Source organism: Camelus dromedarius, chromosome 17 (assembly GCF_036321535.1).
Source record: "Camelus dromedarius isolate mCamDro1 chromosome 17, mCamDro1.pat, whole genome shotgun sequence".
NCBI lineage: Eukaryota > Metazoa > Chordata > Mammalia > Artiodactyla > Camelidae > Camelus > Camelus dromedarius.
This window is the reverse complement of record NC_087452.1, coordinates 28,678,261-28,698,958: the sequence shown is the minus strand read 5'-3', so window position 1 is coordinate 28,698,958 and position 20,698 is coordinate 28,678,261. Positions and strand designations below refer to the sequence as shown.

Genomic DNA, 20,698 nt, shown 5'->3' with positions numbered 1-20,698 from the left:
TGTTTTGGTTATTTGGGGTCTTTTGTGCTTACATACAAATTAAAAAAATTTTTGTTCCAATTCTGTGAAAATATCATTGGCAATTTGGTAAGGATTGCCCTGCATCTGCAGATTGCCTTGTGTAGTATGGCCATTTTAACAATACTGATTCTTCCAATCCAAGAACACAGTATATCTTTCCATCTGTTTGTGTCATCTTCAATTTCTTTCATCAATGTCATAGTTTTTGGAGTACAGGTCCTTCACCTCCTTAGGTAGGTTTATTTCTAGGTATTTTATGTTTTTAGATTCAATGGTAAATGGGACTGTGTCCTTAATTTCTTTTTCTGCTATTTCATTGTTAGTATATAAAAAGGCAACTGATTTCAGTATGTTAATTTTGTATCCTGCAACTTTACTGAATTCATTGATGAGCTCTAGTAGTTTTCTGGTAGCCTCTTTAGGATATTCTATGTATTGTATCATGTCATCTGTAGTGACAGTTACAGTTTTACTTCTTCTTTTCCAATTTGGATTCCTTTTATTTCTTTTTCTTCTCTGATTGCTGTGGCTAGGACTTCCAAAACTATGTTGAATAAGAGTGGCAATAGTGGAATCCTTGCCTTGCTCCTGATCTTAGAGGAAATGCTTTCAGCTTTTCACCACTGAAAATAATGTTAGCTGTGGGTTTGTCATATATGGCCTTTATTATGTTGAGGTATATTCCCTCTATGCCCACTTTCCAGAAAGTTTTTATCATAAATGATGTTGAATTTTATCAAAAGCTTTTTCTGAAACTATTGAGATGATCATATGGTTTTTATTCTTCAGTTTGTTAATGTGGTGTATCACATTGATTGATATCAAGATGTTGAAAAGTCCTTGCATCCTTGGGATAAATCCCACTTGATCATGGTGTATGATCTTTTAAATGTACTGTTGGAGTCAATTTGCTAGTATTTTGTTGAGGATTTTTGTATCTATATTCATAAGTGTTATTGGCCTGTAATATACTTTTTTTGTGGTATCTTTGTCTGATTTTGGTATCAGGGTGATGGTGACCTCAAACCATGAATTCAGAAATGTTCCTTCCCCTGCAATTTTTTGGAATAATTTCAGAAGGATAAGCATTAACTCTTTTATAAATGTTTGGTAGAACTCCCCTGTGAAGCCATCTGCTCCTGGACTTCTGTTTCTTGGAAGTTTTTAAATTACTGATTCAATTTCAGTGCTGGTACTTGGTCTGTTTATATTTTCTATTTCTTCCTGATTCAATCCTGGGAGATTATAGCTTTCTAAGAAGTTGTCCATTTCTTCCAGGCTGTCCATTTTGTTAGCATATAGTTGCTCATATTAGCCTCTCAGGATCCTTTGCATTTCTAATTTTATTAATTTGATCCCTCTCCCTTTTTTTCTTGATGAGTCTAGCTAAAGGTTTATCACCTTTGTTTATCTTTTCAAAGAACCACTTTTTAGTTTCATTGATCCATTCTATTTTTCTTTTTAAGTCAATAGTTCATTTATTTCTGCTCTAATCTTTATGATTTCTTTCCTTATACTAACTTCCGGTTTTGTCTGTTCTTTCTCTAATTGCTTTAGGTGTAAGGATAAGTTGTTTATTTGAGTGTTTTCTTGTTTCCTGAGGTAAGCTTGTATCACTATAAACTTCCCTCTAAGAACTGCTTTTGCTGCATCTCATTGGTTTTGGATCATCATATTTTCATTTTCATTTGTCTCTAAGTATTTTTTTATTTCCTCTTTGGTTTCTTCAGCGATCCATTGGTTGTTTAGTAGCATATTGTTTAGCCTCCACGTGTTTGTGCTTTCTACAGTTTTTTTTTCTTGTAGTTGATTTCTAATTTCATAGTGTTGTGGTCAGAGAAGATGCCTGATATGATTTCAGTTTTCTCAAATTTACTAAGGCTTGCTTTGGGGGGCATAAATTTTATTGAATTTTAATCAGCCTAAATTTGGGAAGCCACATGTGACTAGTGGATACAGTATTAGACTACACAGTTCTAGATACTATGTACTGATGCTTCCCCCCTTCCTATTTATTGTGTAGTTTACATTTCTGCCTTACAAAATAAAATATCTATGCTTCTACATTCACAATGCAACTATACACAACTGAACATGTTATTTCTTAAATGTGAAATATCTACATCATTGAGGCCAAACTGACAGTTTTGATTTGAAGCAATCAAGTAACTGCTTATTGGCCAATCAAGAGCACAGGGGCTGAGTCAGGTCTATGCCAATAATTATATAACCTGGAACCTGTTTCCCTTCTCCTCTGGCCACTCTCCCTCGCCTTAACTGAGGACACAGACCTACTTTACAGGCCCACTAACTCCTATGGAAAATCCAAACCTCTCTATAGATGCAAACACATGGCTCCAAGAGCACAAGAAAGAAAGTGCAACTCAATTATATTGCCTTCTCCTAAAGTAATCTACCTAACACATTGCCTCAACACAAAAACCAGGGAGATTCACCACATTCTTTGCTACTGCCCACACGTAATAATCTATTTTTAAATTTATTTTCTGTAATAATTATATTTTCTGGCAACTGTTTTACTTACATAATAACTAGCTTGTGTTTTGCATATCTTCGCATACTCAAAGATATAATCCAATGAGGAATAGCAAAGAAATAGGATACTAACATAAATTTTTTTCCTAAGTATGATTAAGAAATAACAAACCAATATTTCCTTTAAGAAACTCACACAATATCAACTTTCTTCAATGGGTAAAACAATCTTGAAAATTGAGGGTATTCCTTAGGAAGTAGGAAACCCTTGGAACCAAAAATGCCAGGAGGGGGACCTATACAGATACACAGTCAAGTATGGTAGATGACATTTTGACTTTTTTAAATTAATTTTGATAAAATGAAACCATTCTAGATCCAATCATTTATCTGTGGTTGCCAAATTAAAAAACAAAAAACAAAAAACAAAAAAACCCCTCTGAAATATGAAAAATACAAGTGTGAAGCAAACTCTTCTGGTGGCGCAACATAACATGAACTGACAGGAGTCTCCTTACACAGTCTTCATTTATCCTACTTTAATGTAAGAAGATTTTTTTCCATAGAAATAGCCATGTGCTTGTTTATGGGATGTTGCTGCAACCCTATTGGGAACATTACACAATCTATGGTACATGCAATGGGTCTTACCTTTCCAAAATCCCCAAAATATCTGATATCCAAGATACATCTAACCCCAAAGGTTTGGATAAAGGATCTTCTAAAGAAAGCTGTTCAGGTAGGACATTTTCTATCGAGTCAACGCCTGATGTCTGGAATCCTGAAACAGTGCCTTACCTCAGTCTGAAGGATGGCAGCCCTCTGTTCTTTGGCAGTAAGCGACTCTTTAAGCACTTCAATGTGTTGCTTGCAATCTGAATTCTGATTGCTAAGGGTTTCAAGCTTTGTTTGTAAGGCAAGAAGTTCTGACTCCTTCTTTGAAAGTTCCTGCTTCAGCTGATCAATCTGTGAAAAAACAAAATTACAAGAAATTAGAAGTCATAGCTCCTATTCTATTCTTCACATATGAGAACTACTGATTTCTCTTAATTTTCAATAGCCAGTGACTATTAACCCAACAAGGCAAACCATGAGTTTGCTTAAAACTATGGTCTTGGTAGTCACTCAGTCTTAGGGGTCTAGGGAGACTCTGTAAAGGTGGCTGAGACTGGCAAACAGGAAAGGTAAGGTCAGCAAGACTGTCTTCCACCTGACAGAGAACTAAGGTTCACAGTGGAATGAAGGCTTCCTGGCTAAACCTACAACTCATCCAAGAAACCACAAAGCCTATTCACCATAGTCTTCAGAAGGGTCAACAAGGAACTGACAAAGGTAATTACCCAAGACAGGACCTAGACCTTCTCTGCTACTCTATGATGGAAACAACCATTCAAGGACATCATTCAACAGAAGAGAACCTTCATCAAAAACAAACAAATAAATAAGCAAACAAGCAAGCAAGCAAGCATTGAGGGTTTTTCTCCTTTTTTTTTTCCTTACATTAAATACTAAAAAGACAGAAAAGAACATAAAATACATACAAAATCATACAAGGAAAAATAATACAAGAGATATCCATCATTCAGTCACCATTAAAGATTATTAGAATTACCCATGTCCCAACCCATTTATATCTTTCTCTACCACTTTGGAAATAAGCACCACCCCAAATTTCGGGTTTGTCATTTTCTTGCTTGTCTTTTAGGATTACCATATTTTTTTTGCATCTGTAAATAATATACTGTTTAGTTTTGCATAGTTTTTAACTTTATTTGCACTGTGTATATTTAATTAGTACTTCGCATTTTTGTACTCAAATCTTATGTCCTGGAGATTAGATCATCTTATTGCCCATGCAATTTGTTCATTGTCATTGAAGTACAGTATTCTATTGAAAGACTTCATTCCAACTTATTTGTTCATTCTGCTGTTGGTAAACACTTGGGTTCGTTTCTAGGGTTTTTTGCTATTACAAAAAGTGTGCTATAAACATCCTTACACATGCCACCTGGTATACAAAGCAAAAACAATCTAGGAGTTAAACTGCTGGACCACATAGCATACACATCTTCAGCTCCACTAGATAACACTAAAGTGGTTTCCAAAGCAGTTATATTAATTTTCACCGTCACAAGCAGTGTTTAAGTGGCCAATCACTCCACATCTTTGGCAATATCATATGTCACTGGCCTTTTACATTTTTGCCAGTCTGGTAGAGTTGTGGTAGATGATCTCCAAAAATAACTGCAACAATTTCTTCATACTTGTATACACATGCCACTCCCCACAACTAGAGGAGAAATCTATTCACCCTCCTCTTGCATTTGGGCTAGACCGTGACTTGCTTCAACCTGCTAAATGCAGCACAAATGTCAGTATGCCTGTTCTGGTCCTAGTCTATAGGAGGACTGGCAGCTTCAGCTTCCTCTCACTGGAAGCCAGCCACCAAGACAGAAGTCCAAACACCCTGTGACCACCAGGCTATGAAGAAGTCCATACCAGCCACATGGTCAGGCCATGCAGAAAGACAGAGAGGTGTGGGGAAATTTGTGACCTCTTTGTCCTGTTCCTGATTTTAAAGGGAAGAATTTCAATTTTTCATCATTAAGTTTAATGTTTGCTTTAGCTTGTTATAGGCATTCTTAAATTTTAGAAAGTTCACTTTTATTACAACTTTGCCAAGAGTTTTTTTTTTAATCATTAAGGAATACCTCATATTAGCAAACATTTTTTCCTGCATCTCATAATTTATCACATTTCACCTTTAATGTTACTACAATAAAGTATACTAATTTTAAATTAGTATAAATATTTATCTCTTCTTGCATTAACATGAAAAATTCTACTCTGTCATGATGTATCTTTTTTTTTTTTAGGTTACTGGATCCATCTTGCTAATACTTTGTCAGAATCTTTCATCTATTTTTATGTGTAAGACTGATTTGTAATTTCCCAATCCTGTGCTATCCTTATCAGATTTTAGTATCAACTTAGCCCTCCAAATAAAGTAGGGAGTGTTCTTCCTTTTAACGTGTTCTGAAATGGTCTGTGTAAAATTGAAATTTTTTCCCATTAGTGTTCATTAGAAATCACCAGCAAAGCCATCTAGACTTTGTATTTTCTTTATCAAAGACCATTACTTACTTCAGCCCTCTTTAATGATTAGAAGAATATTCTAATTATGTGAATCAATGTTGGTAAGTTTTTTCCTTTAAACTTGTTTCACTTAATCTAAATTTTCACCTTAAATAGCAGGAAGTTTTCATAAAACCCATTTATCTTTTGATATCTATGGCATCTATGATTATGTCTTTTTTTCATTCCTAATATACTTTAGTTTTACTCTCTTCTTCTTGATGAATCTCAGCAGAAGCATGTCCAACTAAATAACCTCTTCAAAGAGCCAATTTTGGCTGTGTTGATTATCTAACATTTTTACTATTTCATTAATTTCTGCTCACATTTTTACATTATTTTCTTACTACTTTCCTTAGATTTATTCTGTTTTCTTTTCCTAATTTTTTTAAATTGAATATTTATCTAACTTTCCTTTTTTCTTTCCATGTTTAAGGCTTAAGACTATAAATTTTCTTATCAGTATCATTTTAGCTCAATCTCCCTAGTTAGATATGTAGAACTGACATTATTGTTCAGTCCTAAATATTTTCCAGTCCCCTTTATCATTTATCCTTTGACCTATGAATAATTTAGAAATATGTTTCTTAATCTCCAAATACATGAATGTTTCCTAGTTATCTTTGTGGTTTTTATTTCTTACTTGCTTTGTGAATAGAGAACATAGTCTGTTCAATACTATGCATTTGAAATTTGGTGTGTCTTACCCTATACACAGTATGTGGTCAGTTATCATAAATGTACTCTGCATACTATGTGCTTGAAAAGGATATGTATCCAACAATTACTGGGTGCAATATTCTGTATATGTACATGACATTTGATAGCACTTTTAATTGGGTAGTTTAAGTGTTCTATATTTTGATCTTTTAATCTGCTTCTTCTGTTGATTACTTGAGAGTGGGTTAAAACCATCTACCATAATGATGAAATAATTAATTTCTCCTTGCAGCTCTGCCAATTTTTTATCTCTAAAATGACTTTTTGCCTCAAAATCTACAACAGCTTTCTTACAGTTGGTATTTGGTTAGTGTGTCTTTTTTCATTTTCAATGTATCTTTAACACAACATTACAGAAGATTCTTGTAAATAGCATATACCCAGATTCTTATATCCTGTCTTATAAAATTAAGTGGCACACTTATTATCATTATGGAGATATGTGATTTTACTTCAACCATCTTACCTGTGCTTTCTATCTATGCTACCATTTCTATTTTTTCTCTTTTCTTTCTTGCCTTGTTTTGAATGACTTTTCTTTTTTTTGCCTCTACCATCAAAAGTTATATTTTTATTTATTTCTAACCTCTAGGTTATTACCCTAGAAATTATAACAGGCTTACATTTACCTAAGTCTAAAGTCAATCCATATATTTATCTTCTGTCTGAGAATATAAGGATCTTGAAACCCTTTAAGTCCAGTCACCATCCTCTTGATAATCACATTGTCATCATATATTTTAGCTCTTTCCTGTTTGTTTTTAACTCATCGTTATTTTTTTACATTCCATGTTTGCTTAGATTTACTCCCCACATTTATCACTATCTTTTTTCTTTATTCATTCTTACATCTCAGATACTCCTTTAGGAATCTCCTCTTGCCTGAATGCATCCGTTAAAATTTCCTTTAGTGGACTTTTGTTGGTGGCAAACTCAATTTTTGTCTAAAAATATATCAACTTTATTTCTTCTTTGTGAATATTGTTTCTGACAATTAAAAGCTATTTTCTAGGTTGAGACATTTTCTCTCAGCACACTGAGCATATTATTCTACCTTCTTCCTAAAGAGGCTATTAAGAAGTCAAGCTCTCACTCCAAATTCATTCCTTTGAAGGTAATGGGATTTTTATTCCCACTAGCTGCCATTTTTAACAGCTTCATTGAACTATAATATACTTGCCAAACAATTTACCTCCTTAAAGTGTACAGGTGATGGTTTTATGTATATTCACAAAATTGTGCAACCATCATCATCATCCAATTTTAGAACATTTTCATCATCTCAGTATGAAATCTTGTAACTATTAGAAGTCACTCTCCATTCCTCACCCTCTACCCCCAGCCTAAGGCAACCAATAGTCTACTCTGTTTCTATAGATTGACCTTTTCTGGGAATTTCATATAAAATGGACTCTTAAAATACACATATTTTACAAAAACTTTAAAAAAAATACATAACTTTGTGACTGGCTTCTTTCACATAGCACAATGTTTCAAGGTTCATGGATGTTGTAGCATGTGTTAGTACTTCATTGCTTTTTATGGCTGGATGATACTCCACTGTATGAATATGCCATATTGTTTCTATCCATTCATCAGTTGGATAGACACTTGTTTCCATGTTGTGGTTATTATGAATAAAGCTGCTAAGAACATTCATGTGCAAGTCTGTGTGGTCGTATGTTTTTATTTCTCTTAGGTATATATATAGATGTAGAATTGCCAGGCCATATGGTAACTATATGTTTAGCATTTTGAGGAACTTCTAAACTGTTTTCCAAAGTGATTATACCATTTTATATCCCCACTAGCAACATATGAGTGTTCTAACTTCTTCATTTTTTGTTTTACTTATAGCCCTTCCAGTGAGTATGAAGTGGTATCTCATTATGGTTTTGATTTCTCTAATGACTAAGAGGCTATCAAGCATCTTTCTACATACTTATTAGTCATTTATATATCTTCTTTGGACAAATGTTCTAAATGCTTCTTAAGACTTTTTCTTTGCCTCTGAGATTTTATGGCTTAATTTTGATGTAAATGGATAGATTTCATTTTATTTTTTCTATCTGGGGTACTTTGAGCTTCTGAATTTTTGGATTGGTACCTGTCATCAATTTTAGAAAATTCTCAGCTTTCATCACTTCTAATATGGCTTCAGAATAGTGGTTGTCCCTACTCCATCTCTCGTTCTCTTGAAAACTCTGATTAGACTTGTACTAGTTCTCCTTATTCTATCTTCTGTGCATATTAATTTGTCTTTTATGTACTCCATACATTTATCTTTTACTTAATTTTTTTGCTCTGTTTTCTAGTTTGAGTTTTTCTTCTGCTATGATCACTCTGCATTTAAATCTATTCATCAAACTTTTAAATTTCCATTTTCATATTTTCCCATTTCCAGACATTTAATTTGGTTCTTTTAAAATTTGCTTGGTATTTTTTATAGTCCCTTGCCCTTTATTCATATTTTAAACTCCTTTTATTTAACATATTAAACATTCTTATTTCATAATGTTTGTCTTAAAATTCCAATTTCTGAAGTCCTTACATTCAGTTCTGCTGTTTATCCTTTCTACTGGCTTTTACTTATGGTGGCTTGCTTTCTTGCAGGTTTTATAATTTTTTTAAAAAAATTTACTGTGTGCTCACGTGTTTTGGAACTTTATCTGGAGAAATACATTGATATGTGGCCATTCAGAGCATTTGTGTCTGCCAATACCTGGGGTAGTACCAACCAAGGCCCCCTATAAACTACATTCTATACTTAAAATTTTTTGGATCACCTCAAGCTGCACATCTGCATAAGAGCCAGCTGTGGTTATGGATTCTCAAAGCTAGTTTTTTTCACTTTTTTCTTGGCCCAAAGTTTTAAAATAGAAAAATAATTTGCCCTGGAGCCTCCTAGTCTATGTGGGAGGAGAGGGTAGTGAGGAGTTTATTTTTACTTTACCCTTGGACTAAGAGTGTAGCTGTCTGGGCTCCCAGCTTTGTGTGGTAATGGTCCTGGGATTCCTATTTGACTGCTCACCTTGAGCAGGCTTAGGCTTCTATCTCTTTCCTTCAGTGTCCCTGTGACTGTGAAAACTGAAGCTCAAGTTCACTTGTCTAGCAAATGCCAACAAGAAGACATAACCAGTGCTTTACTTATTACTTCAGCTCCCTGCTTTGGCTTAGTTTCAGCCCCTGAGATTCTAACTTGAAAGCTCATAAATACATTTTAAAATGTATGTTTTTAAACTATATTTGAGCCATCATTTTTGTTTTCAGCAACTAAAACTGGCATAAACAAGAACCAAGCTACTGACAACAACTGCTGAGAATGAACAGAGTGAGATGCTTAAAAAGAAGTGAGATACCAATCCTCAGAAGTGTGCAGCTTGCACTATTTACGAGAAAAGTTGATAAAGAATTCCATTTGCAGGGAGAAGTCAGACTAGATCAAGGGACAAATAGGTTTAATCTTGTTTGCCAAATCTAAAGGTTTGGTAGTGGCTGGCCAGAAGGCAGTCTTGAGAAGGATTTTGATTATGTTTAAAGATTCACTGAAAAAGAATTGTGATAGATAATCAACATGCTCTGGATATGTGTGACCAGGTGGTGGCACTGCTCTGGTCTGTGGAATCCATGAAATACATCATGTCTTTATAATTTAACAAATCTCGAATCTATTATTTTTAGCTAGAACAAAAGTAAGTTGTCTCCCTTTGCCCCTCTCTCTTTCTCTCACATACAACAAAAACAGAGTATAAATAAAATGAGGGAAAAATCAGGATTAGGATTAACAAAAATTATAAAATAAATTAAACCTGTTTGATCAGCATTCTTCTCGGGGGGTATGGCCCCAAATCATATGCAGTTATAGTTGACAGCACACTATATAGTTGATTCCACATATGAAACTGATTCATCTGAAAATAAAACTAAAAAAATCTTTCAACTCTAAATGCTTAAGCAAAGATGATATTTATAGTTAAAAAAACACCTGATTTGTGCTGACTTCTACAAATATTGGAGTAGAAATATCATGTAGGAGTAGGGTACTGAGAGAGGAATTTGAATGAAATTAATTTGATCAATGGAATGGTATTTAATAGGAAGGAAGATATGGCAGGTTCTACATTCACCTACTTTATTCAATAAAAATAGATTGGTAATGATAAAACTACCTCAGTCTATAAATATTAAATAGGCAGTTGCTTTAAATAGCTTTCAGACTATTGCTGCCATGAGGTAAATTTTAAATAAATATTTTATGCAGACAATAACAGAAAAAGGCTTTTCTGAGGGGAATTATAGTTACAGGGTAAAAAATCATATTCTTTCATAAAAATATGCCTTTGGCTTCTTTTATAGCCATAAACTCAATAAAAATGGAAAGTGATGCAATCAAACATACATGAGAACTGAGGCCAGGGAAGGTCTGTCTCCATGATGGCAAGAAGAAAAGCCAATCAGAATTACATCACATGCTTTATATCAAGTCCATGTGGACATCAGGCACACTTCATCTCATCTGAAAGTTCTTCCACCACTTACGTCTGTGACACAACTAACACCCTGAAAAAACTACTCTGCCAAGGAAAACAGCTTCCTTCTCACTGCAGGTATGGCTCTCATGTCTACAAAGTGATATGCTTATTATCATGCAGTTTGGGTTATGAGATTTGTAATCCATGAGAGGTTAATAAGAAAATGTGTTACAAATTCAGAATAAAAGAGGAGCTCTAAGGCAGCAGAGTGGCATCTTTGGCCAATTCTGAAAACAGAGGAAGTGGCTAATATAGAAGTGCTGGGATCAGTATATGAAAAATGTGTTAGACTAGGAACAAAGCTTTGCATAGAATAGGGGATGCCATAATTCTTTCCCTACTGAAAAACAATTATTTGTATGGTACATTCCATTCCTAAAGGCTTAACAGTGCTCCTGAAGGTAACTCATGCTTTCTATGGCCCCTTAGATTCTGCTCTCACAGTCTGATTCCTCTAAGCCTTTGGAGTTGGGGTAGAAATTGGAGTTTCAAACAGGGGAGAGTTGTACTGCTCAGGAGGTCTCCCAGAGTCTCAGTTCTCAGAGACAACATGCACGTGCCAAAGGGCTCGCAAGATGTGGGGATTTCCATCCTGGCTGACAATGTCTGGTATTCCTGCCTTTGCACAAGCTGAGATTCTAAACTCTGCTTTCACATTTTTGCAATTCACCTTCCACTATTCTGACAATGTTATGTCATGGTTTTTCTATGTTATATTTACAAAAGCAACTTAGGTCTTCACTGATACTTAATTTAATCACAAAGCTTTCAAGAGGCCCTACCAGTCCCAGACATCTGCTCAGGATCAAAATGGGGGCACATGCCATATCAAATGGCCAGTTAAAATACTTCTTTTCCCTTCAACCTACATTCTTTATTTATTTTAAGAATTAATGCAAGCAGTATTCCCTTTTCATACCACAACATTGTTTTCTATGTCAAATTCTCATTGAAAGATTTAAATTATTTGTTTCAACATACTTCTGTATCTTTAAATGAATCTGTATATAGAAATCATTATTAGCTGCTTTTATTATCTATTTGTAGCGAACAGTTGCATACTGACATTGAGATTGATTGAAATCATGCCCTGTTAATGAAGAGGAATCAAATGCTGACTCAATTTTATCACCAATGGGTCATAAAAGTAATTTTCAGCTAAAATTTCAAAAATATAAGCAAATAAGAACACAGAAATTTTAGGAGTTTTTTCATGATTAGGTTGAATTTTAAAATCTTTTTTTAATTAAAAAAATAGTAAGTGTCCAAGTAATCATGATAGAACACACTTTAGACCTCTATTAAAGAAATATACAGATTAAAGAGTACCAAGACAGATGCCTTTGTGAACAGTGATCATTCTGAAGGTGCCTCTCCAAAAGACCTGGTAAAGGGAAAGTTCTCTGGGGGCAGTTTTAAAAGTTTCCTATATATTCATTACAAATAGCAAGAAGAAGTAACAATATTTAGCTGCAGTTACAAGTTTGGTTCCCAAAGAGTACTACTCTCCTCCTTATATAGCATTTTATAAGAATTTCTGAAATGGTCTACCATGACTCTTGGAGTCCTTATAAACTATTAAAACAACAGTTTCGAGTGGGTATAGCTCAGTGGTAGAGTGTGTGCTTAGCATGCATGAGATCCTGGGTTCAATCCCCAGTACCACCATTAAAAAATAATGATAATAAACAAATAAATAAACCTAATCACCTCCCCTGCCAAAAAATAAAATGAAATAACAACCATTTTCAAAAATCAAATGCAAATCAAACCTAGCATTTTCTACCAACTGGGATCCAAAGTCACCTTATGATTTCCATTTCTATCACTGCTTCAGTAAACCCAATGAGCTTAACAATTACATTTCCATTTCCCAAGTAAGTTTCAGAGCCTCTAGATTTTTGCAATTTAAATCTAACATTTCTTTTCTTTTTTGGAACACCGTCATTTCATATAGACTTGAGTTCTTCTTACTTCCTTATCTGTGTGGAACAGGGATGGAATGGTATTTTTACCTATCCTTCTAGGTTTGCTCAGACATCAATTTGAGTTTGCATTCTTCACCAAACCTGTCACTGCAGTTTTGCCAATCTGATTATTTAGACAAAAAACTCTTAACTCTAAACTTAAACAACTTGCATTACTGCAGCCAGAAGTGAAGTCTGCTGCCATTAAACCTTTAGGGTAATGTTTTTAGAAGATTTTTTACTTTTCCAACTAAGTGGTCAGTACTGGGAAATGGAGGATACTTTGAACATGCACTACTTTTAATGCCCCTCAGTAGCTAGCTCAGTACTACGTACTAAGAACAATATTTAGTAAGTCTCTGGGGACCAGAGAGCTCAAAATCCACCACTGAAAGCTTTATCCATGCAACTCTGCATAAATGAAAGAGTTCAAGAGATTCCAGTGGCGACATTAAACAATTCTCCTGTCTATGTCTGTAGCGAATTATTGCAAAAATTAACTCCTCAGATATCTGTGATGATGTTGACAAGCAACATATTCATATAAACTTTGCAGAAAAGTTATCCAAATAGGCCACAATGGACCATGAACTATGCTACCAACCTAGTTTTACAGTCTGTCAGCCCCTGTCCCTAAATTTTAACAAGTTCCATGATAAATGATTCACCCTACTAGAATCAGTTCACACAGCCTAAGGGATCCCCCAAAGTACAAAACATAAGCACTCAGAACTAAATGCTTAGCAATAACTATGTCTTAACAGACCTGCTCAACCATACCCAAGCTTAAATAAGGAATCACACTACCTTCTCAAAGTAGGAAGAAGTAAGAAAAATAGCACCTGAAGTAACGTTATGAGGTATAAGCAATAAATGTTATGATTCAATCCAATAAAAATATTTTCAATGGAGAAAACATTAAAAACTAACTCTTACAAGTACTTTTCAGCTAATTTTTATCAGTCTATAATGGATATCTGCATGATATTATAACAACTCATGCAGATATCCATAACAACTCCCCAAGGCCACGCAGTCAGCGACGGCAGGCTAGAGGTTTGCCAGAGTCTGCTTCAGTCTTTAGCCTGCACTATTTCCACCTTACTCCATTTCTCTCCTCAAACATCCTTCTGACCTGACTATTTTGGAAACCCTTGAAAGTAACTCACCATTAAAAGTTAAAACTCTAGGAGTGATGGTGTCTCAGAAAACTATGGACTAATAAAGGTCATGATTTGCTTGCTGAAGACCATATACTTGTTTTATTCACCTGGACAGAATCAATAATGAGGGACAGAGTTAACAAATTACATGACATTTTCAGCTGTAGAAGTGGGTTGATCTCCAACTATTGAATGACAGGACAGGGTGGGGAGGAAAAGTTACAGCCAAAACAGTAATTTCCCCCAACTTCATGCCTTCATTCATATCTGTGCTCAATGCATTTCATCTTCATTCGTAGAGTGATTTGGTCATTGTCTGCAGGCCACCCCACTTCTGTGCTTGCTGTACCACAGGAGGGTACAACTCTCAAGGAGGGAAGGATTGCAAAAAAGGAACCAGAAGGGAGGACTAAGCAGGGAAAACCATCCTGCATTTGTGGCCATCCCTGAAAAGAAGGGGTTACATTCAAATCCACTGGACATTCCCCCTCATGTCTCTACTCCTCGATCCAAATTTTCAGTCATAATCTCAATGTCAACTTACAGATGGAAAGTTGGCAGAAGTAAGCAATAGCTTTTGCTTTTTTTTTCCCTAGAGAAACACACATATATACACACACACATACATGTTGAAGTAGATATTAGATATTATTTTCCCTCTATAATTTGCAAATTCTCTGCAATGAGTATGCATGTATTTCACAACTGATAAAAATCATAGCTATCATTCAAACATTTTTCTCTCCACTCCCACTGCTTTCTCACAGCAGTCTGCATTACTCTTAACTCTGCTGCATTTTATAAGGCAATAAACAAGAGTAAAACCTGGGACAAGAACAGAGATGTTTAAGAGCAACTGGTAAGAAAAAAAATTTAATTGGTGTGGTCACTATTTTCAGAAAGAAAATGGTTTAAAAATAAAGGTTAAAAAAAGAAAATTGCTTAAATAGAGGAATAAATAAAAGCATCTCAAAGTCTCAAAGGCCTATTTGGGGCTGTTCATAAATTTAATAATTATTCATATATAAAAATAATAGATATTCAGGTGATTGGTCCGTTTGCAGCCCGAAGTTTAATTTTGAAAAATACAAGCCAAATTCTTTAAAACTGGTAATATCAATCTAAAATAATGGAACCAATTACTATAATGGTATTTCATAAATATTTCACAGCAATAGATAATAATGATAATAAAACTCTCAGCAACAACTCCTGACATTTATTGAATGCATTCTAGAGATAAGTCAAGGGACTAAGTGCTTTAAATGCATAATCTCATGGAATTGTCAAGCAATCTAACAACGAAGGTACTTTTCTTTTTCTTGTTCATATTTCACGGATGAAGAAACTGAGGCTTACAGAGGTTGAATAGTTTAAGCAAATAGCAGCATTGGAATTCAAAGCCAGTTCTGTTTTAAACACTGTAATAAAACCAAAATGTCTTCATAGCATTGAAATCAGTTAAACTGACTTCCAAGATTAGTATCTTTTAAGACAATCTTCTTCTAGAGATGAGCCAAAAATTTGGCAATGACAAAAACTTTAAAAAATAGCACACTTTTGAAAATTTAGGAATTTTGGAAGAGAGAGGACTATTAAAAATAAATGTTAATTCCCAAGACAGAGGGACACCAAAATAACACATTAGAAAATTATGAAACCTTTAGTAAGGAGAAATTCTACCAAAGATTTTCCCTAATTTCTTTCTGTAATCTATGCTTCTGTAACATCTTCTGCATTCTTCCTTATTGTCTATATATTTCATATATCACATAAATCAGATTAACTGGGTATTTATGGAAAGTATGTATGTAAACCATAACTTTCCAGTCATACTAAGAGTATAAAAGTTTATAACTTTGGACCATACCTTAGTTTTCATGAACTTGGAGTGACTTTTGTAAACCTCTATTTGTTTTATCTCTTCTTCGCGGTCCTCAGTGTTCAGCACACCATTGGCTTTTAACATCTGGATCTCATCCTCAAGATCCCTTATGTTTCGCTCCAATGAAGCGATTTTTGTGTCCTGTTGGTGAAAAAAGAAGAAGAACAAGACAAAGAAAATTGTTTTTTCAGTATCATTGAAACAGAATTTCAGAAAGCAATTTTAGTAATATATTAAACATGGTGTAGACATAGCCCTAAATTCAGAACAATTTATTTTTTCACTTGTGAAGATTATCTGTCAGATTATTTTTTAAGCTCCCAATAAAGATCATGTGCCAATACATTACAGAAAATTACCTAGATATATTTGTCTTATATCCAAGAATCAAATCATCAAAGCAATAATGATAAAACTGATCTAAAGTGTTAAAAAAAAAAAACACCATTTAAGGGGACAAATTTGTAATTTCACATATAGTTTGCCAGTGTATATTTTTGAGTCTGCTTGTAAACACAAAAATAGTTTGTTCATGTGTGTATTCTGTGGCTGGTTTTATAAGGCATGCTTGGAATTTGACTGTGAGAGAGAAGGAAATTAAAATCTACTAATGGGGAAAAGGATTCTCATCTAAAATGCAGACATAAGTGAAATTAAATAACTGAATCATGACCTAGTATGACTGATACACTAAATATTGAAAATTTATAGCAACTGGAAATAATATATCACAACATCATGATTTATTTTGCAAGCAGTCAGCTCCCTGCATGACAAAAAACATTACTACCTTGAAGGGTATTTCTAACTTTTGATTTACAGAGTTAAAAAACTAGAAATATTACACTCAAATGTGGGATTAGTTGAGAAAAAAATAATCATAAAGAAGTTTTTTTTAAAAAGGAAATGACAGACTCTACACACAAGGTAGAGCATAATAAGAAATGATGCATTAGAAGTAGAGAAGAGAGAGCTCTCATAGAGGGAAAAAACTTTTCCCCAACCTCAACTATTAAACTCAAATCAGTCTTTGGAATGAAACACATTGAAAATTAGACTTCAAGTTTTCTCACTGTCACCATCTACCTGCCATTTTATTGTGTAGATTCAAGGAGCTTATATTACTTTTGTAATTGAAAGTTAATGAAAAACAAGCTCATATTTTTTTTTGATGAAGAGATTTTTTTTTAACATTTTTTATTGAGTTATAGTCATTTTACAATGTTGTGTCAAACTCCAGTGTAGAGCACAATTTTCCAGTTATACATGAACATATATATATTCATTGTCACATTTTTTTTCGCTGTGAGCTACCACAAGATCTTGTATATATTTCCCCGTGCTATATAGTATAATCTTGTTTATCTATTCTGCATATGCCTGTCAGTATCTACAAATTTTGAAACCCCAGTTTGTCCCTTCCCACCCCGTGCCCCTTTGGCAACCACAAGTTTGTATTCTATGTCTATGAGTCTGTGTTTCTGTTTTGTATTTATGTTCTTTTTTTTTTTTTTTAGATTCCACATATGAGTGATCTCATGGTATTTTTGTTTCTCTTTATGGCTTACTTCACTTAGAATGACATTCTCCAGAGACATTCATGTTGTAGCAAACGGCATTATGTTGTTGTTTTTATGGCTGAATAGTATTCCACTATATAAGTATACCACAAACTCATATTTTTACCAATTCATTTTTTAGAATCTAAAAAACTAAAGAGTTCCAAAAGTAAAGACAAAATGGGTTATTCTATTTATAACTTAACTTATGGAAAAAATTTTGCAACAAATATATCTGTCCTGATTCTGCAGCTATTTTACTTTTTTATATTATATGCCCAATTGCATGTTTCTTGTGGCAATATCATCATCATTATCATTATCATTGCCATCATTGTAAAGAAGAGAAAAATCAGGAGCAGCGACAGCTACTTACTGAGCTCCACTATGTGCCCATATCTGGGTGCTCTATGTGCTGGCAACACTTTTCTTAATTCTCAGAAAAACCCCAAGAAAATGAAAGAAAACGACACTGAAATTTGCAAAATTATTATGAAATGTTACAAGCTACAGTATTTCATATTTCTTTAAAAACATTTTTATTGTATCTTTGCAGTTATAAAAGCAATACACTTTAAATTCACAGAAAAAGGAGAAATGCTCTCTAATCCTACCATCCAGCAATAACTTTCATGTTTTTATGTATAGCCTGCCAGTCTTTTCCTATTTTAAATGCATACCTGTAATCTTGTATACTGCCAGTTTGAGTGAGGAGAATGTTTTGGAATGAATGCCTATGTGCCTCCAAAAATTGTATGTCGATGCCCCAATCCCTAATGTGATGATATTTGGAGATGAGGCCTTTGAGAGGTAATCAGCGTTAGATGGGGTCATGAAGATGGAGCCCTCAGGATGGGATTAGTGCTCTCATAAGACGAGATAGCAGAGAGCTGTTCTCTCTCTCTGCCTATAAGAACACCACAAGAAGGTGGCTATCTGCAAGACAGGAAGAGAGCTCTCACAGGAATCCAACCATGCTTGTCACCCTGATCTCAGACTTCAGCCTCCAGAACTGTGAGAAAATAAATTTCTGCTTTTTAAGCCACCCAGTCTGTGGTATTTTGTAATAGCAGCCCAAGCTGATGAATGTTGGGAGTCATCCTTAGTGACTCATTTGAGTTTTACACTATGAGAGCTCTGTAGATAAAAAGAGCAGCAATTAAAAAAAAAAAAAAGGAAGCAATAAGGAAAAGGCTATGGAAAAAGAGCTTCTAAAAGTTCTTAAGAGTTTTGTAAGTAAATAACAATCATTTTGAATCAACAGTTTTTCTGACTATAAAAATTCATGCTCATTACAGAAAAACTGAAAAGCCACTGAGAAAATTACACTATCCACCCCAATCCCATCACCCAGACATATCCACTATTAACAAATTTATTTATCCCCATGAGCCTTAAAACTATATTATTTCTTTAAAACATATGAAAAGATAGCTCTCAATTAAAACTAATGAATATAATGTAGATTTCCTCTCTTTATTGAGATATAATCTTTCAGTATTTATAAACACCTAAATATAATCTTTACAAGAGTTAACTATAAGTTAAGCATGAAAGGAAGGGCCAACATCACTCCTTCCTGATATAAAATCTGGAATTTAAACTCAAGTCTAAAGTGATCATATTTATATGTATGTATGTATACACCGATGTACATGTACAAATATGTATTATACCTTAATTTCTTTATAGCATTTGTTAAAATTTCAGGTCTCAATTATGTAAGCAAGGAGAAAAGAAACCCTCAGCTTTCCTCTCAGTCAATTCCTGAGGCTTTAGTTAGCCATGACCACAAATGCCAAGTTCTAAATGGATTAGAAGGAGCTTTTCATTGGACTTTAAAAAATTACATACTGCTAAAGAAAGATCAGAATGAAGTTAAGACATAAAGTGTCTTAACATAGAAAATCCTCTTGACCTATGTACATCTGAGTTAAAATTTCACCAAAAGGTTAAACACAATTTTTAAAATAGTATTTTTAACTTTTACTAATTTTCTTAAATTAACCAGCCTTTCTTTTTCCTCACAAACTTCATTTTTCCTTTAGCCATGGGTGTCCCAAAATACCAAAAAAAAAAAAAAAGGGGGGGGTGGGGAAGGAGAGAAGATGAAAGAAAAGAGAAATGAGTACTGTGGAAGTCACTTTAATAAGGATCAAATTTTTTTCTGTCCTTATTTATATTTTTGTTCTTACAATAAAGAGTCAATTTCAAGGGCAACAGAACTTATACCTAAAATCATAAGCATTGAGAAAAAGAGGTGGGTAAGATCAGTAAAATCTAGCGAGGAGAACAGATACAAAATACACAGGTATACTAGATGATGTATTGACTGCCCAAAAAGATATTCAAAATGCTGAGCCAGAAGAAGACGTGAAAAATATAACCATGAAACATAAAGCAAAGAAAATTACTTCTCTGACCATAGCTTCTCCCCTGCCTCAGTTTGAAGAATTCAAGAAGAAATTTTATCTTTTTCAGTAAACAAAACAAAACAAAACAAAAAAACCAACTCTGAATCTAAGATAAGTGACTAAAAACTTACATATTTAAGGAAGACTATGGAAGGAAACTACCTCACAAGTCCTGATATGGCTCAATGTGGTACATGGTTGTTGCCTTTCAAAATAGATACTAAATGCACATTCTCAATAACCTAAGCACTGGTCTAGAATAGAGGGAAAAACTTAAGTGAAGACATATGCTGTAACATCCTGAAAAGTGGCGTTTTAGAAAGTAGAGCAACATTTTACTCCCAATCACCAAAGAGTTATCACTGGAACATCTTTACGTGTTATTTACAACTGCTACTTAAAAATAATTTATGTAGTGATTTTCAAATATTCACCTAGATTGTTTCACAAATACGCAAGTTCTCAAAGCAGATAATTGCAGGCTTCCTTAGAGATGGGGAAAGTGAAATACAACATAGAACAGCTTTTCCCAAAGTCCAGAGAAACCAAACGCTCTGTGAAAAGGGGGTTTCAGGGTCGAGTAAGTTTGAGAAATGATTATTGTGGATTCCCCAAAATACTAGCATTAATGGCCCTGGGAAGTCCTAGAGTAAAGTATTCTATTTACTTTGATTTTTTTCCAGTATTATTACTCTAAAAGTCAATTTTTGGAGAAAAAAAAAAAGTAAGACTCTAAATGATCATGTTAAGCTGTGGGTCATATACTAAAAGGAAAAGTCAAAACAATTATTTGAAGTCTTCAAGAG

General features: G+C 34.1%; 1 protein-coding gene across 7 annotated transcripts in view; it reads right to left on the bottom strand.

The window, feature by feature from the left end:
• The window catches only part of ERC2 (ELKS/RAB6-interacting/CAST family member 2), an 870,990-nt gene that overhangs the window by 584,718 nt on the left and 265,574 nt on the right, over positions 1 to 20,698 (bottom strand). For all 7 annotated transcript variants that reach the window (XR_010384837.1, XM_064496413.1, XM_064496412.1 and 4 more), the window contains 2 exons: positions 15,905 to 16,060; positions 3,316 to 3,483 (listed from right to left, as the gene is read on the bottom strand). Coding sequence is in view for 6 of the 7 variants with exons in the window: in XM_064496413.1 (XP_064352483.1) it covers positions 3,316 to 3,483; positions 15,905 to 16,060 (324 nt within the window). In the remaining variant the exon portion in view is untranslated. The remainder of the gene's footprint in view (positions 1 to 3,315; positions 3,484 to 15,904; positions 16,061 to 20,698) is intronic.